The following is a 16,284-nucleotide window of genomic DNA, read 5'->3' on the forward strand; positions in this document are numbered from 1 at the left end:
CATTGTGCTACAGGGCACAGGTAACAAAGCAGACTTCTGTTTCCATTCCTGACTCATCAAATGTCCAACCTTAGCTCCTTAATAATTAGTCACTACAGTAGAGTATGGTATAAATAATAACAGGCAAATCAATGCTTTTCTTTCAATCTAGAAAAGTCCTGTGCTAAAATAAGAACTTTAATTTCCATAAATATTCAATCCTTGGATCCCTCTGATTGCAATCTGGTGATCTGCAGAAAAGAGACCAGCCTGGGAGCAAAGTTCTCAGCACTGACACACGGTCAAGTGAACTTAAATCCTGAACTTGGATGAAACTGTCAAAGTCAGCTCTACCATTATCAGTTTCACTTACCTTTGCTGTTTTATAACAGAGTCAAAACCAATGGTTTCTACAGGTTTATTTCCAATTATAACAATCTGCTCTGTTTCCTCTTCCTTTGGTTCATCTTCTAGCACATAGCGGTTCTTAATTGCCGTGAGAAAGTCTACTCCAAAATTTACTTTGTTTGGACGAATAAAGGATCCGCCTGTTGGGTGCCTGGAAATGGAGATAAACAGAACAGAAAAAATATCATCCGTGGGGACATTTAAATAAGATCATACGCACAAAAATCCTTTATAAATTGTCAGTCTGCCACAAATGTAAAATGCCTGCATTTACAAATATATTAGCAAATAAAAGCAAGTAAACAATTTTTATTTTTATTTTTCATTTATTTTTATTAGTTGGAGGCGAATTACTTTACAATAACAATTTTTAAAAAGAAGGAAAAAGCAAGTATCATCCACCAAGAATGGCCATAAAGCAATGTTCTGAAGGTTTTCAAAATTTTCCATATGCTAAAAAAGTAAAAACAGCATAAAAGGGAATATTAAAAAAAAAAAGTATAACTGATACAATTGATCATAAAGGGTTGACGGCTGACGCAAGCAAGTAAAATCCCAATAGATAAACAGATAAGAAATATAGAACAGACAATTCATGAAACAGGAAAGAATATTAAAACCATGGGGGAAAGTTTCATCTTGCTAATGATTATGAAATGCAGATTTGGGGCTTCCCTGGTGGCTCAGCGGGAAAGAATCCGCCTGCCAATGCAAGAGACACGGATTCGATCCCTGGTCTGGGAAGACCCCATATGCTGCAGGGCAACAAAGCCCATGCTCCACAACTACTGAGCCTGTGCTCTAGCCCAGAAGCCACAACTACTGAACCACAGGCCACAACCATTAACGCCTGCACGCCCAGAGCCCACGCTCCACATTAAGAGAAGCCACAGCAATGAGAAGCCCATGTACTGTAACTAGAGAGTGCCCGCCCCTCGCCGCCACAGCTAGAGAAGACGCTCACAGCGCAAGGAACACCCAGCACAGCCAAAAATTTAAAATTTAAAAAAGTAAATTCACACAATGAAACTATTTTCAACAAAACTGGCAAAAAATAAAGTCCTAATATTCAAAGACTGCAAGATTGAGTTAGTGTTTGATTGTACAATCATACTCCTGGGAATCTGTCAGCAGGCAATAATTTAAAAATAAAAACAAAACTGCATTTACAAAGATTCTATATAATAGCATTTTTTATAACTGAGGAATTCTGGAAACCATAAAAATGTCCAGCTGGACAGGAACTATTAAGTAAACCAGATAGATGAGGTCATTAAAATATTCTAGCTGTAATACTTAAGAGAACTACTTACAGAATAATGCTGAGATTTCTAAAAACTGATACAAATTGTAAATGACACAACTACAGAAGAATCTTATCTATGGCTAGACAAAGATTGAATAAGGACACAAAGAAATGAAAACATTTGTGGATAACAGGATTACGTACAAAATCTTTTAAATTATAACCTGAACTAAATGAAAGTTCAAATATGGTGATAAAATTAGAGCAAGAATATTCTATATTCTACAGAAGTATAGGATATTTTATCATAATTTATATTTACCACCATTTATATATTTTATATAAATTTATATTTACCATAATTCACATAATTTTAAATTATAAAATTGTTTTATAGCAATTTTTAGCAGTAATCTCTAGAATAATTTAATAAAAATATTAATCATATTGCCATATGTAAGGACTATTGTCAGGCTTTTCAAGAGACTCAAAACAGATCTTTATAGACATATTACATCTCACCATCAGCACAGGATCACAGCAACAAGACCTGTCAGGGAAATCCAAGTATGCTTATAAAACAGCTGAAAATGGTAGTATCATTTGATCACAGTAGAGAATAAATGATGAAATACACGAATCGCCGAAAATTATACAATAAACACTATTTTGGCTTATACCCTTTTAACTCTTAGGGAACTCAAACTTCCCTAGAAATCACCATAATTAAAGGGGATGAGACGATAAATTTTGTCAATATAAACATATATACATTTTCTTCTGGAATGTGGCTCTGGAGAGATTACCAGATTCTGAAAGGTATTTGTAACCCCAGAGTCAGAAGTGATGCCTCAGGCAAAAAGTGGCCCAGAGGTCGTGAGAACCCCAGAGAGGGAGGCATCCCAGAAGGCAATGGAGACTGGACAATCATGTCCAGGGCTTCTGGACACAGAATCTAGAAACTGGAAAGTGAGCCTGGAAGAAGTGGCTGGGGTGGGGCCGTGAGGCGAGTTCCAAACAGTGAGAGGAGGCTGGGCTTAGATTACTCTCACTCCCAGGAGTTTTATTGGAAAGGGGAGATGTTTTAAGACAGGACAAGGTATCAAACTTATACGCTGATGAAGATAACCCTACAGAGAGGGGGAAACTGTTGATGCAGGAAATTAAATTCTCTGTTGCAGCAAAATCACGTTCTGAATCTGTGTTGTCTGCTGGGATATCAGAGGATCACGGTCTACCAGATGCTGCCTAGAAAATCCTTTGGTTTTTTGTTTTTTCTCCCATGTTTCTTCATTGTGGTAAAAGTCACATAATATAAAGCATACTATTTTAACAAATTTAACTGTACACAACATTCACACTGTTGTATGGCTCTCACCACACCCATCTCCCAGATTTTTCTCCTTCCTAAACTGAAACTCTGTCCCCATTAAACACTAACTCCCCACCCACTCTCATCTGGCCCCTGGCATCTACCAGCGTCCTTTCTGACTCCATGAATTTGACTATTCTAGGTACCTCGTATAAGTGAAATTAAACAGTATTTGTCCACACCTAATGTAGTTTGATGGGGAAGGCAATGGCACCCCACTCCAGTACTCTTGCCTGGAAAATCCCATGGACGGAGGAGCCTGGTAGGCTGCAGTCCATGCGGTCGCTGAGTCGGATACGACTGAGCGACTTCACTTTCACTTTTCACTTTCATGCACTGGAGAAGGCAATGGCAACCCACTCCAGTGTTCTTGCCTAGAGAATCCCAGGGACGGGGGAGCCTAGTGGGCTGCTGTCTATGGGGTCACACAGAGTCGGACACGACTGAAGTGACTTAGCAATGTAGTTTGGAATGCAGAAATAATATTGCTTTAACTGTAGGAATTTAAGAGATTAGATCTGATAGACAGAGTGCCTGAAAAACTATGGATGGAGGTTCGTGACACTGTACAGGAGGCAGTGATCAAGACCATCCCCAGTAAAAAGAAATGCAAAACAGCAAAATGGTTGTCTGAGGAGGCCTTACAAATAGCTGAGAAAAGAAGAGAAGCGAAAGGCAAAGGAGAAAAGGAAAGATATATCCATTTGAATGCAGAATTCCAAAGAATAGCAAGGAGAGAGAAAAAAGCCTTCTTCAGTGATCAATGCAAAGAAACAGAGGGGAAAAAATAGAATGGAAACTCTAGAGATCTCTTCAAGAAAATTAGATACCAAAGGAATACTTCATGCAAAAATGGGCACAATAAAGGACAGAAATGGTATGGACCTAACAGAAGCAGAAGATATTAAGAGGTGGTAAGAACACACAGAAGAACTACACAAAAAAGATCATGACCCAGATAACCACGATCATGTGAATCACTCACCTAGAGCAATCCTGGAATGCGAAGTCAAGTGGGTCTTGGGAAGCATCACTACAAACAAAGCTGGTGGAGGTGATGGAATTCCAGTTAAGCTATTTCAAATTCTAAAAGATGATGTTAAAAGTGTTGCGCTCAATATGCCAGCAAATTTGGAAAACTCAGCAGTGGCCACAGGACTGGAAAAGGTCTGTTTTCATTCTGATCCCAAAGATAATCAATGTCAAATAATGTTCAAACTACTGCACTATTGCAATCATCTCACAAACTAGCAAAGTAATGCTCAAAATTCTCCAAGTCAGGCTTCAACAGTACATGAACCGAGAACTGCCAGATGTTCAGCTGGATTTAGAAAAGGCAGGGGAATCAGAGATCAAATTGTCAACATCGAAATAGCAAGAGAATACTGGAAAAGCATCTACCTCTGCTTTGTTGACTATGCCAAAGCCTTTGACTGTGTAGATCACAAACTGTGGAAAATTCTTCAAGAGATGGGAATACCAGACCACTCTACCTGCCTCCTGAGAAACCTGTATGCAGGTCAAGAAGCAACAGTTAGAACCAGACATGGAACAACAGACTGGTTCAAAATTGGGAAAGAAGTATGTCAAGGCTGAATATTGTCACCCTGCTTATTTAACTTATATGCAGAGTACATCATGTGAAATGCCTGGCTGGATGAAGCACAAGCTGGAGTCAAAATTGCTGGGAGAAATATCAATAACCTCAGAAACGCAGATGACACCACCCTATGGCAAAAAGCAAAGAACTAAAGAGCCTCTTGATGAAAGTGAAAGAGGAGAGTGAAAAAGCTTAAAATTCAACAATCAGAAAACAAAGATCATGGCATCCGGTCCCATCACTGCTTGGCAAATAGATGGGGAACAATGGAAACAGTGACAAACATTATTTTTTTGGGCTCCAAAATCACTGCAGATGGTGACTGCAGCCATGAAATTAAAAGACGCTTGCTCCTTGCAAGAAAAGTTATGACCAACCTAAACAGCATATTAAAAAGCAGAGACATTACTTTATCAACAAAGATCCGTCTAGTCAAGGCTATGGTTTTTCCAGCAGTCATGTATGGATTTGAGAATTGGACTATAAAGAAAGCTGAGCATCAAAGAATTGATGCTTTTGAACTGCGGTGTTGAAGAAAACTCTTGAAGGTCCCTTGGACTGCAAGAAGATCCAACCAGTCCATCCTAAAGGAAATCAGTCCTGAATATTCAGTGGAAGGACTGATGCTGAAGCTGAAACTCCAATACTTTGGCCACCTGATGCAAAGAACTGACTACTTCGAAAAGACCCTGATGCTGGGAAAGATTGAAGGCAGGAGAAGGGGACGACAAAGGATGACGGTTGGATGGCATCACCAACTCAACGAACATGAGTTTGAGTAAACTCTGGGAGTTGGTGATGGGCAGGGAAGCCTGGCATGCTGCAGTCCATGGGGTCACAAAGAGTTGGACACGACTGAGCGACTGAATTGAACTGAACTGAACTAAAGGATCCTAGTGTAAAGAACACAGTTCTGTTTAAATAAAATACATTTCTATCACTTGGCTAAAGAGATTAAATGTAGCTAGCCTCATTTTTAAAGGTTCAAAGGAATCTACCTAAGAGATGATCTAATGCAGGACTTCTCAAACTCAACCCAGTCAGTCACCTGGAAAACTTGCAACCCCATGGACTGTAGGTCACCAGGCTCCTCTGTCCATGGGACTCTCCAGGCAAGAATACTGGAGAAGCTGTGCTCTCTTCCAAGGGGATCTTCCACAGAGGTGCACAACCAAGACCAAACATCGTGGCGTCCTGATGACTAGTGCACTATCCTTTCCTGCATCTCTATCTCTCCTCTCCTCACTATCACAAATTTTAGTAGTTAGTAGATCTGTTAGTAGGTATTATTATTTAATGCTGTTTAGTAAAGAAATAAAACAAGCACTTTTATAATAAATGAGAAAACAACAATGCAAAACAAATACCATGGTTTTCATTTCTGTCCTTAATTTATACTTTTAAAAACTGTGGTAATGAACAATTCCATGGTATAGTCAAAGCTATGGTTTTTCCAGTAGTCATGTATGGATGTGAGAGTTGGACCATAAAGAAGGCTGAGCACCAAAGAATTGATGCTTTTGAACTGTGGTATTGGGGAAGACTCCAGAGAGTCCCTTGGACTGCAAGGAGATCAAACTAGTCAATCCTAAAGGAAATCAACACTAAGTATTCACTGAAGGACTGATGCTGAAACTGAAGCTCCAGTACTCTGGACATCTGATGCAAAGAACTGACTCATCAGAAAAGACCCTGAAGCTGCGAAAGGTTGAAGTCAGGAGGGAAAGGGGATGACAGAGGACGAGATTGTTGAATGGCATCACCAACTCAATGGACAAGAGTTTGAGCAAGCTCCGGGAGATAGTGAAGGACAGTGAAGCCTGGCGTGCTGCAGTCCAGGGGCTTGCAAAGAGTTGGATACAACTGAGTGACTAACAACAACGAACAATTCAAGAATAGACCTTTACTAGAGCGTAGTTTGGCTGCAGGCAGAGGAAAGGAGTCAGGAATGGTGTTGGATGGTTGCAAAGTAGACTCTGTGCCTTTTTCAGATCAAGGATAACATCCAAGGTCAGTCTCCTCTGCAACATTACTGGCAGGTCTCTCAGAAAATAAGACAGTGCTGCAAATACTGAAAAATACCAGCTGAATGAGTGCCCATCAATAACCATAAATCTCCAAAGGTAAACTAGTAATTCATAAAGATTCCAGTGAAATAGATTACTATCAAGATGTTGCATCTGAACACTGAAATACTGAACCCTGTCTAAAGAGAAAAAACTGGGGGAGGGGAGGGAGTGAAGGGGGAAGAGAACAAAATTTTTTGTCTTATAAACACTCAGCATGGTTCAAGCATGCCTGCTTCTGCCCACCAATTACAGAATGCAGGTAGCAAAATTCACATCCTGACCATGGCCCTTGCAGAAATGGAAGACTCTCACAAAGCACTGTAATCAAGATTAGGTCTGCCCAACAGAGTTCTCAGATAAAATTCAAGTGCCCAGTTAAATCTGGATTTCAGATAAACAATGGTATGTATGATGCATGTCCCATGCTTACACTAAAAAATGATTTCCTGCTTATCTGCAATCCAAATTTCACCTGGATTTTCTGTTTTTATTTAGTGAATCCAGCAACACTACTCAAAGGTAAAGGGAGACCAACAGAGCCCAAAAGTCCCATAGTAAACATTTTTTTTTAAACTGGGGATGGTTTAAATGCTGGGTGCTGGGAAAGACTGGGTCCCTGGGGCGTATCAGATAAATGTTGATCTCGATATCTTGCTTGTTACAAGCTTGCCCAGAGCCTACTCACCAAGATTGCATAACTAACCATTCACCCTGAGAGAACTATTCACTCATTTAACGTATAGGGAGACTTGACCTGGTGAACTCATTTTCCCAGCAGGGGGGAAAAAAAAAGGCCAGTAGATGGGCATCTTTTTGCACCTTCCTTCTGAACGTCACAATTTCTATTTTGCCCTGATTCATGGAAAGCTTCCAAAAATGAAATCTCTCTCTTCACCTTTTATGGAGGTTCACCCTACCTGTAACCTATTAGCACATTTAGTGATTATTTTATTTTATTTATTTTTTTTTTTTAGTGATTATTTTAAAAATTCTTCTATTCACTTTATACCACGTGCTCAGTCATTCAGCTGTATCCGACTCTTTGCGGCCCCATGGCCTATAGCCTATATCCTATAGAATCCGATATCCACGGGATTTTCCGGGTAAGAACAATTGGAGCAAGTTGCCATTTCCTACTCCAGGGCATCTTCACAACCCAGGGATCAAACCAGCGTCTTTTATGTCTCCTGCATTGGCAGACTGGTTCTTTACCAGTGGTATGGAAGCATTTTATACCATACCAGTAGAATATTTTACTTATTTTTTAATTAATTTTTATTGCAATAGAGTTGCTTTACAGTGTATATAGTCAATTCTCATTAGTTATCTATTTTATACAGAGTATCAATAGTATACATATATGTCAATCCCCATCTCCCAATTGATCCCAGTGCCCAGGGAGAATATTTTATACTGATTTATTAATGCTCATTCAAGAACTTCAAAATACTTTATGACAATCTTAGGCTACACACAGTAAATAAAGGGGTTTCCATTTGTTAACTAGTATCATGGATAAAGTTTGAGACACCATGTCCCCTCTGATGCCAAGTATAAATTCTATTTATGGTGCTGAAGAACACATTTTAAGATTTCTTGATCACCAGAAAAATCATATAATTACCTAGAAAGTGAACATTTTCAATAATAGCTGAGGGTAAAATACTGACCCAAACAGTTCTAAGAGTTTAGAGTATAGGTTGTTTAGGTTGAGAAAAAAGCACTGAAAATCCACCCACAGAGAACTTCAGGGTTCATCAGCTTAACTGACCACTCAGCTCCTCCAAAGACAAGAGACGGAGAAAAAGGAGCGGCCGAGAGAGACATTGATGACTGGTTCACAGTCGTTCATTTGGGGTAAACCTGTAGACTGCTCCTGTATACTGACAAAGTCACAGATATTAACTATGGGCACTTAATACTGTAAATAAGAGACTGCCACAAACTGAAACTAAAGATGACGTGAAATTACCAGCACCCACGTTCAGAGGGAAGAATGTACGCCCTGAGCTGGGCTTTGAAAACCACCCTATCTGCTCCCAAGGTCTGCTCTCAAGCGGCAGGGTGTCACCCCAGTAACCTGAGATGCTGGGGAGACTCAAGAAGTGGGGGGTTCAATATACCCAGTTCAATATACCCTGATATCCTGTTTACAATGCAGAGGCCGGCAAACTATAGTCTTCACAAGACATGTGTGCTACAGCACATAACCGCACTGTTAAACACCATGTCTGACACAGTTGGCCGCTTGATAGTAACACATGCTTCTGAAGAGATGGAGATCTGAGTTCTGCTATCAAGACGGCACTTCTGACTCACTTGCCTCATTTAAAATGGGTATGCCACCCTTTTTGTCATTTACTTATTTCACAAGTCTAAGATGAGAACATTTATCATCTGGCAACGTTAAACTGCTCTGGCTTCATGAAAACAGCATCAAAGCATTAGAATGCTTACTGTGGTTAAAAAAAAAACTTACTGTAATTATGGTTTTCCAAGTAAAATTGAAATATGAAAGAAGACTCCAATAAAGTTAGTAAGAGATCTGAATTAACTTAATAACAAGTACATGTGATATAATCTGTTTTGTCTGATTTAGAGATTCCAAGATACTGACATAATCTTTACTAGTTGAAGCCATGTTCAAACGAATATTCACATCAGTATTAACAACTATAAAGGAAAAGGTCATTCCTTTAGTTTAGATCAGTGGTTATCCACCATATCAGAGCCAATGCACCCTTTTACACTGCCCCCAAAACAACCTGAAATGGAATTACCTACCCATATAGGATTTCAAAGTCAAGAAAAATGCCCATTTCATTGAAACAAAAGTAATTTATAGTAAGATAATATGTATTTCGACATGCAGATGCTCAGGCAAGGCTGTGAGTAGGAGACACAATAAAACAAGGAGATGCATTTCAAGAGGAAGAATGGAACACCAAGCCCACTCCCTTCAGCACTTCAGGGCAAACACCACATCTGCCGGGACTGACGCCATCCTCAGGTCACTACTCAGAGACCGAGAGTATCATCACATCCAGAGACGACCGCGGACACGCAGCCGTGGGTGATTGGGAGGCAGTGGAGCAGGCGCCACAGGAAACATTCCCTCCACTGGAGGCTTGTGAGGCCATGGCCCAGGTAAGCCATCAACAGGCCCAGCTAAGAAATTTCTATTCCCACACCTTTCTAAACACATAAATGGCTCCCTTCATCTCCATAAACTTGAAAGATTCTGAGCTGGCCTTGTGACATATGTGTCATCACCACTGGCCTCTAGGAACATGCCAATACTTCCATCCTGACTTTTCAAAATTACAGACTGCTAAACTAGCAAACAGTTTGCGATTATCTAATTCTGACCTTCATTTTAGAGGTCAGTAAAGTTAGATTTGTTTAGGGTTCTAAAGATTGTTAAAACCAAAGCATGAAGCTGCTTGATTTCCAGGAATGTGTTCACTGTACAACATTTAAAGAATGATAAGCTTAATATTCCCCTTCAGGGATGACAGCCTTTCCATGGTGAAGGGGCTTGCGAAACTCAATGAAGCTATGAGCTATGTCATGCAAGGCCACCCAAGACGGACAGGTGACAGGGAAGAGCTCTGACAAAACATGGTCCACTGGAGGAGGAGATGGCAAACCACTCCAGGACTCTTGCTGCAAGAATTTCATGAACAGTATAAAAAGGGAAAAAGATATGACACCGTAAAATGAGTCCACCAGGTTGGAAGGTGTCCAATATGCTACTGGGAAAGAGCAGATGGAAATTACTAATATCTCCAGAAAGAATGAAGCAGCTGGGCCAAAGCAGAAATGATGCTCAGTTATGGATGTGTCTGGTGGTGAAAGTAAAGTCTGATGCTATAAAGAACAATACTGCATAGAAACCTGGAACAGTTAGGTCCATGAATTAAAGTAAATTGGACATGGTCAACCAGGAGATGACAAGAGTGAACATCGACTTCTTAGCAACCAGTGAACTAAAATGGATGGGAATGGGTGAATTTAATTCAGATGACCATTATATCTACTACGGTGGGCAAGATTACCTTAGAAGAAATGGAGTAGCCCTCATAGTAAACAAAAGAGTCCAAAATACAGTACTTGGGTTCAATTTAAAAAATGACAAACTATTCAATATCACAGTAATCTAAGCCTATGCTCCAACTACCAAGGCCAAAGAAGCTGAAGTTAAACAATTCAGCTACAGCTCAGCTACAGCTAAAGACCTACAAGACCTTCTAGAACTAACACACAAAAAAAGATGTCCTTTTCATCACAGGGGATTGGAACTCAAAAGCAGGAAGTCAAAAGATACCTGGAGTAACAGGCAAGTTTGGCCTTGGAGTACAAAATGAAGCAGGGCAAAGACTAACAGAGCTTTGCTAAGAGAATACACTGGTCATAGAAAACAGCTTCTTTCAACAACACAAGAGATGACTCTACACATGGACACTACGAGATGGTCAATACAAAATTAGGCTGATTATGTTCTTTGCAGCCAAAGATAGAGAAGCTCTACACAGTCATAAAAAACAAACAAACAAACAAACAAACACCTGGAGCTGACTGTGGCTCAGATCATCAGCTCCTTACTGAAAAATTCAGGCTTAACTTGAAGTAAGTTGGGAAAACCACTAGGCCATTCAGGTATGACAAATCAAATCCCTTATGATTATATAGTGGAGGTGACAAATATACTTGAGGGACTGAATTTATTCAATCCCAGATCTGGTAGACAGAGTGCCTAAAGAACTATGGATGGAGATTCATAACATTGTACAGGAGGCAGTGGTCGAAACCACCCCAAAGAAAAAGAAATGCTAAGAAGGCAAAATGGTTGTCTGAGGAGGCCTTAGAAATAGCTGAGGAAAGAAGAGAAATAAAAGACAAGGGAGAATAGGAAAGATACACCCAACTGGATGCAGAGTTTCAGAGAATAGCAAGGAGAGATAAGAAGGCCTTCTTAAATGAACAATGCAAACAGAATGGCAAAGATTAGAGATCTCCTCAAGAAAATTGGAGGTATCTAGGGAACATTTCATGCGAAGATGGGCACAATAAAGGACAGAAACACTAAGGATCTAACAGAACCAGAAGAGATCAAGAAGAGGTGGTAAGAATACACAGAAGAACTATACAAAAAAGGTCTTCAAGATCCAGATAACCATGATGGTGTGGTCACTCATCTAGACCAGAAAACTTGGAGTGTGAAGTCAAGTGGGTCTTAGGAAGCATTACTATGAACAAAGCTGGTGGAGGTGATGGAATTTCATCTGAGCTATTTAAAATCCTAAAAGATGATGCTGTTAAAGTGCTGCACTCAATACATCAGCAAATCTAGAAAACTCAGCAGTGGCCACTGGACTGGGAAAGGTCAATTTTCATTCTAATCCCAAAGAAGAGCAACCCCAAAGAATGTTCAAAGTACCGTACAATTGCATTCATTTCACATGTTAGTAAGGTTATCCTCAAAATCCATCAAGCTAGGCTTCTACAGCACATGAACAGAGAACTTCCAGATGTACAAGCTGGGTTTAGAAAAGGCAGAGGAACTAGAGATTAAAATTCCAACACTTTGATTATAGAGAAAAGAAGGGAATCCCAGAAAAATATCTACTATTGCTTCCTTGACTACACTAAAGCTTTTGACTATGTGGATCACAACAAACTATGGAAACATCTTAAAGAGGTGACAGTACCAGATCACTTTACCTGTCTCCTGAGAAACCTGTACGCAGGTCAAGAAGCAACAGTGAGAATCGGACAAGGAATAATGGACTGGTTCAAAACTGGGAAAGGAGTACAATAAGGCTGTATATTGTTACTCTGCTTATTTAATTTATATTCAAAGTACATCATGTGAAATGCTGGGCTGGATGAATCACAAGCTGGAATCAAGACTGCTGGGAGAAATATCAACAACCTCAGAAATGCAGATGATACCACTCCGACTGCAGAACGTGAACAGGAACTAAAGAGCCTCTTGACGAGGATGAAAGAGGAGAGTGAAGAAGCTGGCTTGAAACTCAACATTCAAAAAACTAAGATCATGGCATCCGGTCCCATCACTTCACGGCAAACAGAAGGAGAAAAAGTGGAAGCAGTGATGGATTTTATTTTCTTGGGCTCCAAAATCACTGCAGACAGTGACTGCAGCCACGAAATTAAAAGATGCTTGCTCCTTGGAAGGAAAACTATGACAAACCCAGAGTATAAAAAAGCAGAGACATCACTTTGCTGACAAAGGTCCATATAATCAAAGCTATGGTTTTTTTCAGGACTTATGTACGGATGTGAGAATTGGACCATAAAGAAGGCTGAGTGCAGAAAAATTGAGGTGTTCAAACTGTGGTGATGGAGATGACTCATGAGAGTCCCTTAGACCGCAAGGAGATCAAACCGGTCAACCCTAAACATTCAATGGATGCTGAAACTCCAACAGTTTGGCCAACAGTCGGCTGATGTGAAGAGCCGACTCACTGGAAAAGCTTGCAGACAAAAGGAGAAGGGGGTGACAGAGGATGAGATGGTTAGATAGCATCACTGACTTGATGGGCATGAATTTGAGCAAACTCTAGGGGATAGTGAAGGACAGGGAAGCCTGTTATACTGCAGTCCATGGTGATGCAAAGAGTTGTGCAAGACTTAGCAACTGAACAATAACAAAGCTTAATATTAAAAGATTCTTGCAAGAAATTGAAGCTTAGGGAAAATAAACACCAATAAAAATTTGAAAGACTGGCTGAAATTCCCCACCATCCTTTTCAGAGCTTCACATAGTTTCTCTGAAATCAAACAGGTAAAAATATCAGGAGCACTATAATGCATAATTATTTTCATGACAAGAGCTTTTAAAAATAGTGGCCTAGCATTCCACTATTTGGATGTTCTGTATTTCGTTTAATTACCTAGTTCTTATACGTTATCTTGTTAATGAATCAATAAGAAATGTTTATATCCATTCAATAAAAAAAGAAAAAATTGTCACAAAACAAAAACACAAAAAAAAAAGACAAAGAAAGCAATCCCACTTGTAAGGTTAAAACTGAGAGTCTTAAAAACAAGGAAAAAGGACTTCCCTGGTGGTTGAGCAGTTAAGAATCCTCCTGCCATGCAGGAGACACGGATCCAATCCCTGGTCCAAGAAGATTCCACATGCTTCGGGGCAACTAAGCTCCCATGAGCTGCAACTACTGAACCACACACGCCCTAGAACCTCCACTGCAAAGAGAAATCTGCGCGCCACAACTAGAGCGTAGCCCCCACTTGCCACAGAGAGAGAAAGCCCGCCCTCAGCACGAAGACTCAGCACAGCCAAAAATAAATAAACAAAAAGCATAACAAATTAAAAAGATAATAAAAACAAGGAAAAAATTCTACAAATAGTATGGGCTTTTTAGAATACACCAAATTCTACATTTTAACCACCCCAAGAGTCAAATGCCTCTTCTTCTCCATCCCCCTTTATTCAATATAACCATGTCAGGGACTTCCCTGGGGTTCAGACCCCCTTCCAATTCAGGGAACTTGGGCTCAGCTTCTGGCTGAGGAACTAAGATCCCACATGGCTGGGGGCAAATAAGCCTGGGTGCTGCAACTAGACGGCTTCGAGAGCGCCAAAACGAAGATCCCAGGAGCTGCAGCTGAGAGCTGACGCAGCCAAATAAACACATAAACAGTTTAAAGATAAATAAAGACAGACAACCAGGCCAATTCAAAATGGAAAGTTACCTGCATTTAAAATACACAGTCCCTTCGTGGCTTCCATCGTGCTTTCCCCGCTCAGGATTGTCCCATTCTACTCCTAACCAGAGTCCTGGCAGAACAAGAAAACCCAAATGAGAAATTAGAACAAGGTGAGGCTCCATTTTTCTGCAAGCAAATACAGTTTGCAATGGAAACCATATCACACAGACACCACTGGGGAAGAAAGAAGTCTTAAAAAAGTAACCTTGGACTCAGGACTTAAACAGCAAAGGCAAACAGTAAGTTTGGTTCAAAAAAATCAACAAAAAATACAACTGCAGAAAATAACTATAGCTACTGAGCACTTATGTGCCAGGAACTTTGCTTTATTTCATGTTATCCTTACAACAGACATTTCATCTTTACAAATGAGATATTATTATCTTTTTTTAACAGTTTCTGAACAAATACACACTTTTTTGAGTTCTAGCCTAGCAATATGCTGTTCATAAAGTAAAATTATATATATATAACTAGTATTCTTCTTCAATTTATGTAAAATAACACCCAAAGTCACACATCTTCACGTCATTCTAACTGCAGAAGCCAATACTTACTCACCATACTATGCCATGTATAACTCATATCTTCTATTTGCAAACCACATTCAGTTTTCAGAGCATTTTCTTACCTTCCCCTCTCCCTTCTACCTGTATTTATTAAGTACCCACTATCCCATGGACAGAGGAGCCTGGTAGGTTATGGTCCAAGGCAGTGCAAAGAAACGGACACAACTGAAGTGACTTAGTGCACACACACATGCACACAGAACTGTGCTGGGTGCAGAAGTATGTGAGGCAGAGTTTCACTTCTGGATCTACCCTCCTGTGGAGAACTAGAAAATCTACATAAGCAATTTTTAAAAATCACTTTACACCAATTAGAATGGCTTGTGTCAACAAAACAAAAGAGAAAATAAGTGTTGGCAGGGATATGTAGAAAGTGTTCATCTTATGCATTGCTAGTAGGAATGTAAAATGGTGTAGCCACTCTGGAAAACAGCACAGTGATTCCTCAGCAAGCTACACACAGAACTATCACCTAATCGAGCAATTCTACTTCTGGGCAAACACCCAAAGAACTGACAGCAGGAACTCAAATAGGTATTAGTATACTTGTCTTCATAGCAGCATTATTCAAAATAGCCAAAAGTGAACTGATGAGTAGATACAGTGTCCAACGACGGATCAATTACTAAACAAAATGTGGTCTGTCCATACAATGGACTATTATTCAGTCTTAAAAAGGAATGAAATTCTGACACATTCTACAACATGGATGAACCCTAAAGACTTTATGCTAAGTGAACTAAGCCAGACACACAAAAACAAACAATACATGCATGCTAAGTCATTTCAGTCATATCTGATTCTTTGCGACTCCATGGACTGCAGCCCACCAGGCTCCTCTGTCCCTGGGATGCTCCAAGAGAGAATAATGGAGTGGGTTGCCATTTCCTCCTTTAAGGGATCTTCTGGACCCAAGGACTGAACCCACACCTCTTACGTCTCCTGCACTGGCAGGCGGGTTCTTTACCACTAGTGCCACCTGGATTTTCTTCAGAAAGAGAGAAATGTTCAGTCCTTCACCCCAAAGTCCATGCACTCACCACCTGGTCCCCCCCATCACCTGGCACTTTAGACCCAGGTCCACCTGGCACCTGCCTGCCACTATGGGCCGGCGCACCTGAAGCTGACGCCCCCAAGGCACGTTCCCTAGGCAGCTGGCACACCGCCAAAGCAGTCTGCTTTATCTGTGTGCAAGCAGCTGTCCAGTGGTGGTGTGGCAGGGCACTGGGCTTGGCTTATTTGAAGTTGAATAAAATTGTATAAACTGAGTCATTTCTGATTAA

The 16,284-nt window shown here is 40.3% G+C and overlaps 1 protein-coding gene across 4 annotated transcripts in view; it reads right to left on the reverse strand.

Moving 5' to 3' along the window:
- The window catches only part of TBCE (tubulin folding cofactor E), a 91,159-nt gene that overhangs the window by 28,020 nt on the left and 46,855 nt on the right, over window positions 1-16,284 (reverse strand). For 3 of the 4 annotated variants that reach the window (XM_043924945.1, XM_043924946.1, XM_043924944.1), the window contains 2 exons: window positions 14,418-14,502; window positions 353-538 (listed from right to left, as the gene is read on the reverse strand). In XM_043924945.1, coding sequence (XP_043780880.1) covers window positions 353-538; window positions 14,418-14,502 — 271 coding nt within the window. The remainder of the gene's footprint in view (window positions 1-352; window positions 539-14,417; window positions 14,503-16,284) is intronic. The other variant, XM_043924947.1, reaches the window with a different exon arrangement.

Source organism: Cervus elaphus, chromosome 15 (genome assembly GCF_910594005.1).
Source record: "Cervus elaphus chromosome 15, mCerEla1.1, whole genome shotgun sequence".
NCBI lineage: Eukaryota > Metazoa > Chordata > Mammalia > Artiodactyla > Cervidae > Cervus > Cervus elaphus.